The sequence below is a fragment of the Microcaecilia unicolor genome, chromosome 1 (assembly GCF_901765095.1).
Source record: "Microcaecilia unicolor chromosome 1, aMicUni1.1, whole genome shotgun sequence".
Taxonomy (NCBI): Eukaryota; Metazoa; Chordata; class Amphibia; order Gymnophiona; family Siphonopidae; genus Microcaecilia; species Microcaecilia unicolor.
The window spans coordinates 182535417-182552226 of record NC_044031.1 but is presented as its reverse complement, the minus strand read 5'-3'; the positions used below and the strand labels follow the sequence as shown (position 1 = coordinate 182552226).

Here is a 16810-nt window from a genome sequence, read left to right as displayed (position 1 = left end):
TACGCAAAATTGTACGGTCAAACTGCCGCTTTCTCAGCCTAAGAGCTAAGGTGCGACCAGGTTAATTATGAATGAAATAATAATGTAACTGTTGCTGACCCCTTACAAACTGTAGTTGTTCTGAATAGATATTGTCTAATCTAAGGCGAAGAGCTTGGATCTCCCGCAAAGCAGACACCGAGTGCGAGGACTTGTGCCTGGCCTCCAAACAAGATAAATGTGTCATACATGATGCGACCTCCTGTCTCCAGGCCCTAGCCCGGTTACTAGCATGTTAAAAAAAAAAAAAAACAACCCTCGTTATGGCCTTCAATGCATCCCAAACAATCCCCATAGGAGGACCTGAATCCAAGTTAATATCAAGATATTCTCTCAGGACAGTGCGATAAGCAGCCAACACCTTCTCGCCCCGTTACAAGGAGACATTTAGGGTCCACCTAGTGTCCTTATCCGCCTCACAAAAAGATGAACGATGTAACCACGTTGGGGAGTGATCTGAAATGGTTATAGAAGTACTACCGTCCTATGAGAGAGAGATATCGAGGAATATGTGGTCAACGCGAGAATAAGAGTCATGAGAATGAGAATAAAAAGAAAAGTCCCGATAAGATAGAGGGTTGGGGAGGGAAGTAGGAAGGGAGGGGGGTGGGGGGTTAAGTATCTTCAATGGCAAATGACAGCATAAAAACACATGTCCAAGGGATATAATGGGGATTTGACTAAGGTGGGCCACAAAGGTGTGGGGATTTACATGTTCGGGATAGCTCCAAATTCAATGATAGACATATAACACTGAGGCGAAAGACTGGGGCTATTTCTAATTATGATGCATGATGGTTTCCTATATATGACTCCGTTGGAGACAGTTTCAGTTTGATTTTTGTTAATAGTTAATAGTGAAGATATAAAAATTGTATGGTCGCCATTGGAACTGTTGATAGGGTACAACTAATGGAATAGGGGGGAGAAACAAAATGTTAAAAATTTAAGGATGGAATGTATCTGAGGAGTTCTATTGTAGAGAATCAATGTACCAGAGACTTCTGGATGACTTATGGTGCATGTATATTACTGATGTTGTCCTTAATAAAAATTGTTGAAATATAAAAAGAAAAGTCCCTTTCCCTAGGATGATGCAAGCGTCACATGTCACAAACTGCTAATGTTCGGGCCAGGGCCTCCAGAGCCTTAGAGTTTTTAACGTCAGCCCTCGAGATTACACCTGTCTTATCAATATTCGGGTCTAGCGTTGCGTTAAAATCACCTCCCAATACCAATTTACCAAGCAGATCGGCTTGTACCACTTTCCCAAGGTGGACAAAATATCTTTGTGATATTATTACTGGGAACATATCTTTTGTGGTATGAGTCACATCCCATTGGCTAGAGGGTCCGATTTATAGCAACACTCCAATTCATGGCACTGAGACATGGAAAGCATGAGTATCCCAAGAGCAGAATTTGGCACAAAGATTTCTCTTGCAAGGAATATGGTTTTATCTAAGGGCGCACACACATTTCAAAAAATGTATAAAAGCAAGAAATACAGTGCCCAATATTTAAAAGATTTATGTTCCTAACTTTGGGGTCCTTTTACTAAGCTGTGGCAAAAAGTGGCCTTCATGTGCTGGGTTTTTCCTGTGAGCTAAGGTATTTTTACTGCAGCTCTAAAAATGGTCTTGTATTTTTTGTATTATGGACATACACTGTTGCCATTAGCATGTGGTCACTAAAACGTTTTACTGCACAAGCACTTACAGTGGGGGAAATAAGTATTTGATCCCTTGCTGATTTTGTAAGTTTGCCCACTGACAAAGACATGAGCAGCCCATAATTGAAGGGTAGGTTATTGGTAACAGTGAGAGATAGCACATCACAAATTAAATCCGGAAAATCACATTGTGGAAAGTATATGAATTTATTTGCATTCTGCAGAGGGAAATAAGTATTTGATCCCTCTGGCAAACAAGACCTAATACTTGGTGGCAAAACCCTTGTTGGCAAGCACAGCGGTCAGACGTCTTCTGTAGTTGATGATGAGGTTTGCACACATGTCAGGAGGAATTTTGGTCCACTCCTCTTTGCAGATCATCTCTAAATCATTAAGAGTTCTGGGCTGTCGCTTGGCAACTCGCAGCTTCAGCTCCCTCCATAAGTTTTCAATGGGATTAAGGTCTGGTGACTGGCTAGGCCACTCCATGACCCTAATGTGCTTCTTCCTGAGCCACTCCTTTGTTGCCTTGGCTGTATGTTTTGGGTCATTGTCGTGCTGGAAGACCCAGCCACGACCCATTTTTAAGGCCCTGGCGGAGGGAAGGAGGTTGTCACTCAGAATTGTACGGTACATGGCCCCATCCATTCTCCCATTGATGCGGTGAAGTAGTCCTGTGCCCTTAGCAGAGAAACACCCCCAAAACATAACATTTCCGCCTCCATGCTTGACAGTGGGGACGGTGTTCTTTGGGTCATAGGCAGCATTTCTCTTCCTCCAAACACGGCGAGTTGAGTTCATGCCAAAGAGCTCAATTTTTGTCTCATCTGACCACAGCACCTTCTCCCAATCACTCTCGGCATCATCCAGGTGTTCACTGGCAAACTTCAGCCGGGCCGTCACATGTGCCTTCCGGAGCAGGGGGACCTTGCGGGCACTGCAGGATTGCAATCCGTTATGTCGTAATGTGTTACCAATGGTTTTCATGGTGACAGTGGTCCCAGCTGCCTTGAGATCATTGACAAGTTCCCCCCTTGTAGTTGTAGGCTGATTTCTAACCTTCCTCATGATCAAGGATACCCCACGAGGTGAGATTTTGCGTGGAGCCCCAGATCTTTGTCGATTGACAGTCATTTTGTACTTCTTCCATTTTCTTACTATGGCACCAACAGTTGTCTCCTTCTCGCCCAGCGTCTTACTGATGGTTTTGTAGCCCATTCCAGCCTTGTGCAGGTGTATGATCTTGTCCCTGACATCCTTAGACAGCTCCTTGCTCTTGGCCATTTTGTAGAGGTTAGAGTCTGACTGATTCACTGAGTCTGTGGACAGGTGTCTTTCATACAGGTGACCATTGCCGACAGCTGTCTGTCATGCAGGTAACGAGTTGATTTGGAGCATCTACCTGGTCTGTAGGGGCCAGATCTCTTACTGGTTGGTGGGGGATCAAATACTTATTTCCCTCTGCAGAATGCAAATAAATTCATATACTTTCCACAATGTGATTTTCCGGATTTAATTTGTGATGTGCTATCTCTCACTGTTACCAATAACCTACCCTTCAATTATGGGCTGCTCATGTCTTTGTCAGTGGGCAAACTTACAAAATCAGCAAGGGATCAAATACTTATTTCCCCCACTGTACAACTGCCCATTTGGTAGGCGGTACAAGCTCATGTGGTATTCTTGCGCTAACCAGTTAGTGCATGGTAATGTAGCTGTGCTAACTGATTAATGCAGGAACACCCACTCTCCGCCCCTCCATAAAAAAAATTTAAAATATTTTTTTAAGTGCATGGTTAGCATGCGCTAATTTGGCAGTTACTGCAGGATGCCCGAGTGCATCTTAAAGTATGTAATTTTAAGCTGAATTAAGCATGCATTAGCATCAACTAGGGAATTATGGAGGGGTCAAGCCTTAGTCCCTCCAGTGATCAGCTGGTCACAGCACCTTTTTGTAATTTAGACCTGATTGAAACAGGTCTAGATAAAAACAAACATATTTCTTTTGTGCCCTGGACGTTTCTTCCTGTTCCATTATTGCTGAAAGACATCCTAATTTTGGGTATGGCCAAAATATGCCTCCAGCATTCCCACTTGATATTTGGATAAATTCAGTGAAAAACGTCATAATTCTCCCTTTTCAAAAATCGCGATTTAGATGTTTTCAGCAGATGGACGTTTTTCTGGCCATTTTGATACATCTATTGGTTTGAAAACGAGCTCCATAACTTTTAAACTCCTAAATTAAGATGATTGAAATCTTAGGTTCCCAAGTTTGGCTGAAAATAAGGCACAACTTAAAGTGTTTATCTTGAGTCCCAAAGTCTTCATAGTAATCTAGTAAGAAACCCATTGGTGACATTTTCACTGGTCGACCCCCCCAAATGTGCCAAATATTGGGTTATCTCTTTCCAAAATGCCTGTATTTGTGTACATTCACAAAATGCATGAATGAACGAATTAGTCTCTTGTTTACATTTCATGCAAATTGGGGAATCAATCCCCCCTACTTTAAAGAGTCGTTCCTGCGTGAAGTACACCCTATGTATTACTTTAAAGTTGCATTCCCTCAACTCTGCACTGATTGATCCCGTTGGTATTCTCCTAATCATTTTATTGAGGTCTATAAAATTTATGGAGAGGCCTAGATCGTGACTCCATCGTTGCTGTAGTATTTCTTTCACAGGAGCCACTTGTATATTATCTAGTGCCAATTTCAGGGTTGATATCGAAATCCCCCTATCCTGAAGAGGTTCATAGAACTCGAGTATTTTCTGTCGAATAGGAAACTTATGATCTCTTATGTTCAGGCTCTCAACATAGTGTTGTATCTGTCTATATGCAAACATATCCCATGTCTCCACCTTCCCTGTTGCCAATAACGATTCCCATGTCTTTACCTTCCCTTCTGTATCTAATAAATCATATATGTACCGTATTCCTTTGCTCTCCCATAGACGAAAACTACCAGTATCACTACCTGTGATAAACTCCGGATTTCCCACCAATGATATGTGGTCTGATTGTTGTGGATTCCCTCCTAGCAATGACACCAGGAAACTCCATGATGCCCTCAGCGATTTCAAAAGAATATTAGTTCGCAATTCCCAAGGGAGCTCACCAGTCAGGCAATGCATCAATGAAAAAACATTCCACTTGCCATACATTTCTTGCTCTAATTACCTAGGAGTATATCGTTGTTTGTCTAAAATCAAATCCCCCAACTGTCTAAGCAGACATGCCCAATTGTATTTTTGCATATTTGGTACCCCCAAGACCCCTTGGCGCCAGGGGCCTACTAAGTTTTGAAAGGGAGTTCGCGGCTTCTTCCCTTGCCAACAAAATTTTGATAATATTTTATACAAAGCTTTAATTTCCTTCTTGAGTAATTGATAGGTAATATTTGTAGCATATACAACCATTTGGGGAATATGATCATGTTAAATAGCTGTATGCGACCGTGGAGCAATATAGGCAAGGTCATCCATCGTGAGAGCAATAGTTCTGTGTGATTTAACATCTGAGCTACATTTTGATCTCGTATCAGGAAAGTTTTGTATGGGAGCTTAACCCCCAAATACTTAAACTGTGTCACCCATCTCAGGGGGAATTGTCCCTCCCAGTACCTGGGGACTGTCGGGTTAGTCGGTAATGCTAAGGATTTGTCTAGGTTGAGTTTAAACCCCGAGAAGTCCCCATACTCTGCTACACTATCCATCAGATGTGGCAGGGACTCCTGCGGGTTAGTCAGATGCATTAAGAGGTCATCCGCAAAAGCAGACACCTTGAATTCCATATGTCCCGTTACCACACCTGTAATGTCTGGGTTAGTGTTAATTTCTCTTATCAATGGATCTATACTTATTACAAATAGTAAAAGGGAGAGTGGGCACCCCTGTCGCGTTCCCCTCCCTATATGTATTTGTTCCGACATGATCCCATTTACCCATATTTGTGCTCTGGGTGCCTCATATAACGCCTGTACCGCCGCTATCCAAAATCCCCTGAAGCCATATTCCGTCCGGGTGGCGAATAAAAATTCCCACTGTACTCTGTCGAACGCCTTCTCTGCATCAAAACTTATGAGCAGAGAAGGCGTTTCTGAGAAAATAAGGCACAAATTTAGGAGTCCTGTGTTTTTTGAATAATCGGGCCCACAGTACATTATGAGGAAAACAAAATATTCAGAAATAAAAATAATGAGATGAAGCAATAAAATCAAGTCTGCATCTTGAGGAAATATATACAGATATACTTTCTTCTATGTTTGTGCAGCGCTGCGTACACCTTGTAGCGCTATAGAAATGCTAAATAGTAGTAATAGTAGTAGTAGATTTGCAGCTTTAAACTTCTAAGATATGTAATGCTGTCTCTACTATGGTCTACGTGTTTGCTTAATGAACTGTGCATATAGCAAAGATACTTACCTGTAGTAGGCGATCTCAGAGGACAGCAAGCTGATTATTCTCACATCTGGGTGATGTCATCCGACACAGCCTGGTGCGGACACTGACTAGCGCGTAATGTAGAAGCTTCTAGCAGAGTCCCACCTCGCATATGCTAGTGCCTTCCTGCCCAACACGCAAGTGCGAGTCCTTCAGTTAGGTGAAAAAGCAAAAAGCAGATAGCATACAACTAAATTCAACTTCTAGGGGAGGTGGGAGGGTATGTGAGAATAATTGGCCTGCTGTCCTCAGAGAACACAGCTATAGGTAAGTATCTTTGCTTTCTCTGAGGGCAAGCAGGCCTTCTTATTCCCACATCTGGGAATCCCTAATTATCAGGCTCACAGAGAACAAGAAAGCTAGGATAATTGAGTCTCGAAACATCAAGAACAAAATTTCAAACAACCTGAAACTATATACATACTAGCTGTGTAGGTGAAGCCTGGCACAGAATAAAACAGGGTCTAGGAGAGTGGAGTTGGAGTCTAGACACTGAACAAATTTTGCAGATCTGCCTGTCCAAACTGACTGTCGCTTCGGGTGTCCTCGTCCAGACAGTAGTGGGATGTGAATGAGTGGACTGAAGACCACACTACAGCCTTGCAAATCTCCTCTATGATGGCTGATCTCAAGCGGGCTACCGATGCAGCCATGGCTCTGACATTATGAGTTGTGACAAGTCCCTCAAGAGTCATCCCAGCTTGGGCATAAGCAAATAAGATGCACTCTGCAATCCAATTTGAAAGTGTGCGTTTGCCAATGGCCACCCTCATTCTGTTGGGGTCAAAAAAAATGAAAAGCTGAGTGGACTGTCTATGGGCTTGAGTTTGCTCCAGATAGATGACTAAAGCTCGTTTGCAGTCTAAGCATGCAGTACACTTTCGTGAGGATGTGCATGTGGTTTTGGGAAAAATATTGGTAGAACAATTGACTGGTTAAGATGGAATTCCGACATTACGTTAGGAAGAAACTTAGGGTGCATGTGGAGAAATACTCTGTTGTGATAATATTTATTATACAGTGGATGAGCTACCAGTGTGGAGTGGAGGAGTAGCCTAGTGGTTAGTGCAGTGGACTTTGATCCTGGGGAACTGAGTTCAATTCCCACTGCAGCTTCTTGTGACTCTGGGCAAGTCACTTAACCCTCCATTGCCCCTGGTACAAAATAAGTACCTGAATATATGTAAACCGCTTTGAATGTAGTTGCAAAAAACCTCAGAAAGGTGGTATATTAAGTCCCATTTCCCTTCCCTTCCCCTTCCAGGGCCTAGAGTTCACTGATTCTGCGAGCTGAAGTGACCTCCACCAGAAACACAACTATTCAGGTGAAAAACTTAAGATGAGTTATTCAAAAGGAGCTTTCATCAGCTGGATGAGGACTATGTTGAGATCCATGACAAATTGGGAGGCTTGGTAAGGGGCTTTGTTAGCAAACAACTTCTCATGAAACGAACAACTAAAGGCTGTACAGAGATGGATTTGCCTCTAACATGGTGATGATAAGTGCCAGTTGCACTGAGATGAACCCTTACAGAACTGGTTCTCAAACCTGACTGAGAGGTGTAGGAGGAACTCAAACAGTTTTTGTGTAGGGTAAGAGAAGGTATCTAAAGCCTTGCCCTTACACCAGACGGCAAACCTTCTCCACTTAAAAGAGTAACATTTCCTAGTGGACTCTTTTCTGGAAGCCAGCAAGATATGGAAGACACCCTCAGACAATCCCAGGGGTTCGAGTTCTACACTCTCAACATCCAAGCTGTAAGGTCCAGAGATTGGAGGTTGGGATACAGAAGTAAACCCTCATTCTGCGTGAAAAGGGTAAGAAAACAGCCCAATCTCCATAGATCTTCGGAGGCCAACTCCAGAAGAAGAGGGAATCAGATCTGCTGCGGCCAGTAAGGAACAATCAGAATCATGGTTTCCCGGTCTTGCCTGAGTTTCAGTAAAGTCTTCTCTATGAGACGTATTGCAGGATACGCATACAGGAGTCCTTGTCCCCAATGTAGGAGAAAAACCTCTAACAGCAGTCTGTCATGTGACCTGGGCCTGTAGCAGAACTGAGGGATTTGCTGTTCAGCTGAGTGGAAAAAATATCCACCGAGAGGGTGCCCCATTCTCGAAAGATCTTCCGAGCTACACCCATGTTGAGAGACCATTTGTGCGGTTGCAATATCCTGTTCAGTCTGTCTGCCAAGCAGTTATTCTTGCTGTGAAGGTAAGTGGCACGAAAGTCCATAACATGAAGTAGAGCCCACTGCCACATGCTTACTGTTTCCTGACACAAGGGGTGGGAACCCATACCCTCTTGCTTTGTCTTGTTGATTGCTGGAGGAAGAAAAGAATTATGCAGCTTTAACAGAAAAGAATTATGCAGCCTTAACCCTTGTCCCTGAGGAAAGTGATTGAAACCCGCGGAGTCGGGCGGTTTCAGGGGAAGATGATTGATGAACTTTTCAGCGAGGCAAGATAAGTGCAGCGAGGCAAGATAAGTGCACAGTTTTCACCAAGTAATCATTTTTAAGCAAGTAGTGATTTTATAGCACAAAGGTGATTGGGAAGCATGAAAAAATGAGTGAGTGTTGCTCCCTAAAAAATTCTGTCAGAGTTACCCGATGAAAGAAATGCTATGCCACTCTGTAGCAGTATTATTGACTGCAGTAATAGTGGAAAATATCTGAGGGTACTCTACATACAAAAAAATATTTCTTTATACGATACTGGTGTGAACTGTTATAAGCACTTTTATTGAGTTGGTGGCTATTAGTCCTGGTTTGTGTTATTTGCGATCAGATGTTACCAGAGACATTGATATTGTAAAATCGCTTTCTGTTGACACAGAACATCACAACCTGGTTGTCTGTCTGAATGAGAACAATTTGGGCCTGGAAACGATCTCTAAAAGTTTTTAGATCATTCCATGTGGCCCAGAGCTCAAGTAGATAGATGTGGAACTGAACCTCCTGAGTGGATCACTGGCCCTGAATGTGAAGCCCATCTACATAAGCACCCCCCCCCCCAACCAAGGTTGAATGCATCCTTTGTCAACACCTTCTGAGGTGGTGGAATTTGGAATGGAAATCCCAGGGTCAAATTGGACCCGATTGTCCACCAGAAAAGAACATGAGCCAACTCTGAGGGAATGTGAATGACAACTATTAGGTTCCCCAACGATTGAGAGCACTTGGAACCTAAGGTCCACTAGGCCACTCTCGAGCCGTGCCATGGGAGTGACATGCACTGTTGAGGCCATGTGGCCCATCATTCTCAACATTTGCCGAGCTGAAACCAGCTGGCTGCTGTAGACTCTTAGAAGCAAGCGTAATAAGGTATCCCTTCTCATCTGGGGAAGGAAGGCCTGAGCCTGCACTGATTTATGCAGGACTCCTATGTATTCCAATCGGCAAACTGGATGTAAGAGGGACTTGGTGTAGTTGATGGCAGCTGAATAGTTAGGCGCATGGACACCCTGGCTCCTTCCTGAGATGTGCCCTTGACCAGTCAATCTTCTAGGTAGGGAAACACATACACCTCCAGTCTGCGTAGATACACTGCGACTACCGCCAGTCATTTGGTAAAAACTGTGGGGGCAGACGCCAGGCCAAATATCATAATGCGATACTGGAAGTGGCATTTCCCCACACAAAATCTGAGATACTTCCTCTGAGGTGGAAGTATCAAAAATGTGGGTATACGTGTCCTTTAAGTCCAGAGAGCATAGCCAATCATTTTCCTGAATCAGAGGAAGAAAGGTACCCAGGAAAATCATCCTGAACTTTTCCTTGAGTAGAAATTTGTTCAGGTCCCTTAGGTCTAGGATGGGCTGGAATCCCCCCGTTAAAAAAAAAATTTTTTAATCACATTAAAGGATCTGGAATAGAATCCCTTCCCTTCTTCCCCTGGTAGAACAGGTTCGACCGCTCAGATCTGTAGAAGGGCAGAGATGTCCTCTACAAAGTACCTACCTGTGCTGAGAGCTGATGGAAGATGCTCTTGGTGGGCAATTTGGTGATCTCTGACACCAATCCAGTGCGTACCTGAGATGGACTATTTGAAAAACCCTCTGGTTGGAAGTTACAAGGGTCCATCTGTGTTGGTAAAAAGTGAGCCTCCCTCCGACCGGTAAGCTGTCCGGGTCGGATAGTTGTTGAGTGGCTATGCTCTGCTGGAGTCAGTCAAAAGCTTGTGCCCTGCTTTGGCTGGGTAGCTGGCTGGGACTTCTGAGAACGGGGTTGGCGAGGCCTGGGACACTGGGCCTAAGTCACTTGAGCAGAGCGAGCAGGAGGCAGGAACCTATGCCTTTGAGAGAAATAGGCCCGCTAGAAAATCTTCTTGTTGAAGATGACGCAGATGGAGGATGCTGAGACAGAGTGTGGATGATGTCTATATGTTTCTAAATGAGGTCAGCGACCTCTTCCACTTTCTCTCCAAACAAATTGTCCCCTTGGAACAGCATGTCCACCAGTCTCTCTTGAACTGCTGCTTCGAGGTCAGAGACACAAAGCCAGGAGAGTCTGCTCATCCCCACACCCATGCCAGAGATTGTGGATGCATCATCAAATGCGTATCATAGGCGCCCCTGGGCGGATAATGCCTACACTCCACCTGCTTGTTGGCCAGCTGGCAAAGTTCTGCAGCCTGCTCCGTCAGGAGAGGGTCCACTAGACTCAGTGTACTGTTCACTAAAGACTCCAAGTAAAGGCTCATATAGAGTTGTTAGGACTGGATGCGGGCAATGAGCATTGAGGACTGAAAAGTCTTTCTCCCAAATGAATCCAAGGTCCTGACCTCTCGCCCCAGGGGTGCTCAGGGATGAGACCAAGAACTCTTGGCTTGTTTGAAAGCGGATTCGACCATTTGGAGCAGGGCGACAGCTGTGGCCTCACGAATCCGGGATCCTTCTGGATACAATATTGTGTATCCATCTTTTTGGGTGTGACCTGCACTTTGAGGGGAGACTCCCAATTCTTCAACAGTGTGTCCATAAGGATAGGTTGCAATGGTACAGTGACCCCTTCCTTAGGAGGAGACTTATAACTATAAGCCCAACATCTCTGCTCAAGGCTCCTCCTCCGTCTCCAACTTAAATGGGATGGCTGCAGCCATCTCTCTCACAAAACCAGTGAAAGAATGCCTCTGGTGGAGATTTCCGTCTCTCTTGAAGGGGAGAGGGATCAGATGATATACCACATGACTCCTCTTCTGAGAAGTAATGTGGATCCTCATCTGATTCCAAAGAGCGGTCCCAATCCAATTCTTCCACATACTCAAGACAGCTGAAGGAGTCCGCTCCACCAGGCTGAGGTCGGTGCAATGTCTATGCCCTTAAGAGCCCTGAGGTACAGCCCTACTCTCAGACTCCAGGGAAGCTTCCTCTGCTGATGTTGACAGCGATATTGCATGTCCAGACACTGACACCCTGTGAGGAACCTGCATCAAAGATATGGGCACCAGCCCTCGATGTCTGAGCGGAAAGCCCCTGCAGTAACTGCGTAAGCTCCTCTCACAGCATGCTCCGGAACCATTCATCAAAGATGGGCATCAGCAAAGGCATGAGAGCCGAGGAAGAGGCAGCCTGAGAAGGCATCGGGGTCCCAGAGCTTGTTATCAGTGTCTGGTGCGAGACAGGTGGAGACCTCCTCAATGCCAGTGCACTCTGAGTTGATGCTGAAGTCTGTGCAGCCAAGATCGATGCCGCCAGTGCCGATGTTTCGAGCTTCGAGGGGCCAAAAGGTTGCTGTCTTTAAGCCAGTTGCACCCGCTGAGTTCTCACCTGCATTTTTAAACAGAGATCACAATCAGAAGGGTCATGAACTGGCCCAAGGCACCCAATGAACCAAGAGTACGGGTCCATGAGTGAAATCACCCGATAACATTGTGTGTACCTCTTGAAGCCACTGGGGATCCTTCTGTGATACTGAAAAAAGAAACTTGGCCAAATTAAACTCCTCAATCTTGAACTCTCAAAAAGGGGCACATTCAAATTGAGGTCAGGGATGCGGCCTAAACTTGGAAGCCACACCCGAAAATAAAGAAAACTTAAAAGGCCAAAAAATCCCTAAAAAATACAGGGGGTTTGGATAAAATGATAAAGAACAAAATAAAGAAAAATAAACCCATACAAGAAGGAACTTGCAAAAACTGCAGTGTGAAGAGAGAGAACCACGAAAGCGTCCTCTCAGCTCTGCAGAAAAAACAAGACTGGAGGACCTGTGCTCATGTGTCAGGCAAGAAGGCACCAGCACATGTGCGTTGGGACACTGCTAGAAGCTTCTATATTACTTGCTAGTCAGCATCCACACCACACTCTGTCGGATGACGTCACCCAGTTGTAAGAACAACAAGGCCAGCTTGTCCTCGGAGAAAAATAGATGTCTGCATACATACATGCACAATACAAATATTAGGTAAATACAATAAATAAAGAAATGAGTAACACTGCCACTGCTTTCCATCAGTAACACAACAGATACCTTTCAACTTGGGCACCAAGTGTTTGAATTCTTCAGTAGTGTAAGCTTCATCCACGCCCGTCAGAGCAACTGCCCCATCTGTCCCTGAACGGGGTCCATCCCACAATTCCCGACTCTGGTCGCGTTCTGGCACAAACAGGATGGATTTGTGAGAAGGTAGGCTTTTGCCTGGCATGCTCTGAAGCACCAAGATGCTGTCAGGCTCACGAAAACCACACAGGTACAAGAAGTTAGTGTCCTGGTGGAAAGGGTAAGGGATGTCATTACTCATGTAGAAGGTGGGGTTCGAGAGGAGGATGACCGCATGCTCTGTCCCTCCCTGACAGTGCGCCTCTTTCTGGATCAGTGACATCAGCTGGTGCCGACGCAAGGCATATTCTGTTTGAGTTAGCCCTGGAGTCACTTCTCCTGCATGGAAAAAGGAGAAAAATAAGCTAGAGTCAAGTAGATGACCAAAGGTCCAGATCCTTTCAAAAGACTCTTGTGACATGTAAAGTAAATGGAGGAGAGGGAAATGACCAAGTAGATGGTTACTGCTTGCTATCCAATTAGGCCCTTTAGTATTTGAAGGGAATGGAGATGGAAAATGAATTCAAATCCTGACATTTCACTGGAATCCTTACAACTCTCAACCATGACTTTTGTCCAGAGAAGCTAAAATATGGAAGACAGGTCAAGTTCTTAGATGGAAGTTGACAAGCTAGGGCTCCACTGGATGAGCATATAAAAATTTATAAATGTTCCCCAGTCCAAATCAAAGAAAAACCTCTGCTTTCTCCTTTATGTTTTCCTTCCTGTCACTCACTATATTCCCCACCCATTCCTGCACTTTACACGCTCACTTATTCCTTCTTCTCTACTCTACTTTCAGTGCTCTACCTTTCCCGTGCTTTCATCTCCTCCTCTTTGTCACCCATTCATTTACTTCCTTTCCCATCCTCTATATTACATTAATTACTAATCTCCACCCCTCCTCAAAATGACAAAAAGTACAAATTTCATACATTTTACTTTAATGTATTATGTATAGAAAAGGCTAGTCAGAATAGACCTGTGCCATTTCATTACTGTACATAATGTAAAAATAATTTAGAAAACACACAGAGGCGTATTTTCAAAGCACTTAAACTTACAAAGTTCCATAGATTACTATGAAACTTTGTAAGTCTAAGTGCTTTGAAAATGAGCCCCATAGCAATTAAATTGTTTCGTCACAATATCCAATATTTTAAAAATAAAACCAAATTACTTACCTGTAGCAGGTGTTCTTCACGGAGAGCACGATATAAGTCCTCATAATATAAGCAATATCACTGATGGAGCCCTGCACACGAATGTTATTCCGGCTAGAAAGCAACTAAATTTCAGTTTCATTGCTGAAACAGGTATTTTGCTTTGTTTTGGTTTCAGTTGAAAGTGCCAGTGTATTTTTGGCTCAAACCAAAACTTTGTTCTGTGTTCCTATAGCTCTCCCTCTCCCCCAACCCCCTGAACAGGAACAGGCTCCACTCACTCACTCTCTTCTCCTCCCCCTTCCCCTCAAACAGCTGCAGCCTCCCCTATCCCTTTGAACAGAGGTACCTTCCAAATGGGTTTAGTGGCATAGTCGGGGCTGCTGTGATCTCCAGCAGAACCCATTTTAAGATTGGAGCCAGCATGGGCAGGAGCAATTGCCAGGGCTACTAATGCCATTATAGCTCTGATATTAAGAGCTGTGACATGATCCTCAAACGTCAAGCCTGCCTGGGCATAAGCAAAGGGAATACAATCTGACAGCCAGCTGAATACATTTATTCACAGCAACTCCTATTTTATTAGGGTCTAAAGAAACAAAAAATTGAGTTTGTAAGGGCTTTAGTCCACTCCAAGTAGAAGGCTAAGTCTGTTTTGCAATCTAACATATGTAGTATGCTTTCATCTTTGTGGGTGTGAGGCTTTGCAAAAAATATTGGTACGATGACTGATTAAGGTGGAAATCGAATACTATGAAGGAATTTTGGATGAGTGCATAGAGACACCCTGTTCTTGTAAAATTTAGTAGAAAATGGATCGGTTACTAAAGCAGGGCTTCCCAAACTGTGGGAAGTGACCCTGCCCAGAAGTAAATAGGTGCATCGTTCTGATGTGCCTTGGTGGGGTTGTTGGGAATGCTGGAGCTGCAATCATGGGGTTGGGGCAAAAAAAAAAAAAAACAGTTGGGTAAGCTCTGTACTGGAGCCAACTTACTTTATGTGCTGAAGTTACTACCACTTAAAAAAGGACCTTCTGGGTCAGGTACTTCAGTTCACAGTTACCCAGTGGCTCGACATGAGCTTTCATCAGCTAGATCAAAACAACGTTGAGGTTTCATGAGAATGCAGGAGGCTGAAGGGAGGTTTTAACAGAAACAAGCTCCACATGAACCTAACTACTAAAGGCTGTACAGACATGGATTTTCCTCCTACGCAATGGTGATATGCACCAACTGCACTAAGATGTACCCTAAAAAAGCTGGTTTTCAAACCTGACTCAGATGTAGAAGACATGCAAATGTTTTTTTGTGTGGAACAGGGACCATCTTCCATATAAAGCTGTAAGCCCTTCTAGTTGAATCTTTAATGAAAGCCAGGATTTGTGAAATGCTGACAGGCTGAGCCAGGGACGCTAAGGTTACCCACTCAACATTCAAATTATAAGGGCAAGGGACTCTATGCTGTGATGGAACAGAGTACCCCTCAGCCTATGAGATCAGTGCTGGGGAATTCCCCAGTTTTATGGGCCTTCTCATGGAAAGCTGCTGAAAAGGGGCTACGAGAATCATAGTGCCCTGGTCTAATCTGAGTTTCAGGAGACCTATCACTATCAGGGATATTGGAAGATACACATACAGAAAACTCTCCCCTATCATGTCCCTCACCTGGTTCAGGAAACCGCTAGTCCTGCACCATTTTGTGCCTAGAATCAAGGAGGTTTAATAAACAGGAGTGGAAGTCAGCCTTATCTAGTCCACTGTAAGAAAGGAAGCCAATTAGGACAGTCTAAGTGTCCCCTTCCCAGCACAGCCGTCATCCCCGTTCACTCAAAACAAAGCAAGCAAACCTATGAGCTGCTGTATCCACATTGTCATTTTTTTTTTATTGTTGGTCCATCTGTAACAAGTTTAATGCTGTTTCAATTGGATAGGAAGTGCCTTAAAAGATGGAGCACAAAAGCTGTTGGTTTTTTTTTCTTATTGGACAGCTTTTTTTAATTTATATCAAAGCTTCCCATATGTAGATATAAATTTCATGAAACAACAATTCAATATCACTAAAACATCTTAAAAATTATTATAGCTGGTAGAAGCAGCAATTTTAAACTCTGTATTTTGTGCTCATTTTTCTACACTAAAAACTAAATAAATACACTGTATACAATACAGATGGCCAAATTTCAGTGAGGATATCCTGTTTCCTGATGGGTTCATCTTAAATGTTGTTGTAATCTGCCTTGGGAAGCCTGGTGTTATAAAGATGATGGAATACATTGAAATTAAATGGAAGTAGAATTAAACTCTCCTTTCATTGGGGCACATGGAATCACATCTTCATCTGTTTTGTAGAAGTTTACTTTTTAGATACACAAATGGATTATTCTGTTGTTTGAGCATGTTTCAGGGATAAGTGGTTTATAAGTCAAAATAATAAAAATATTTTCTGTCAAACAGATCTCTCATTTGTTGAACCATAACTAAATGGGCTATAAGCCCATAATGCAGTCCATTGGTTTTCTTATATTTTGTTATTATGATGGCTTATACTGTGCCAAAACTGGAAATACAGTGAGACAGAATAATAGAATTCAGTAACATCCAAAACTTATTTTGTATGTTTTAATCATCTTTATTAAAAGCAAAACATGTTGGTTGATAAGATTCATACAGAACAAGAAAAAACAGTAAACCATCCTACACGGCACAATAAAAACTTTTACAGATAACATACCCCAAGAACCCTTCCCCTCCCGTACTTCCCTCCCTCCCTATAAGCCCACCTGTTTCCACCTGCCAAAATAACACAACAGATGTACAGATCAATATGACTCAAAGAATTTCATAACAAGCACTGCCTCCAATATATGCAAATCTCTCTCATGAATATCCACTGTCAATATCCTGACAAACCTGACTGCCTTGGGTAACTCCAGGACCAGGTTATCCTAACTAC

General features: G+C 43.5%; 1 protein-coding gene across 1 annotated transcript in view; it reads right to left on the bottom strand.

Annotated features, from left to right (window-relative positions):
* XPNPEP3 (X-prolyl aminopeptidase 3) overlaps positions 1-16810 on the bottom strand; it is a 231135-nt gene that overhangs the window by 134795 nt on the left and 79530 nt on the right. The window contains exon 4 of the mRNA XM_030202992.1: positions 12627-13034. Coding sequence (XP_030058852.1) covers positions 12627-13034 — 408 coding nt within the window. The remainder of the gene's footprint in view (positions 1-12626; positions 13035-16810) is intronic.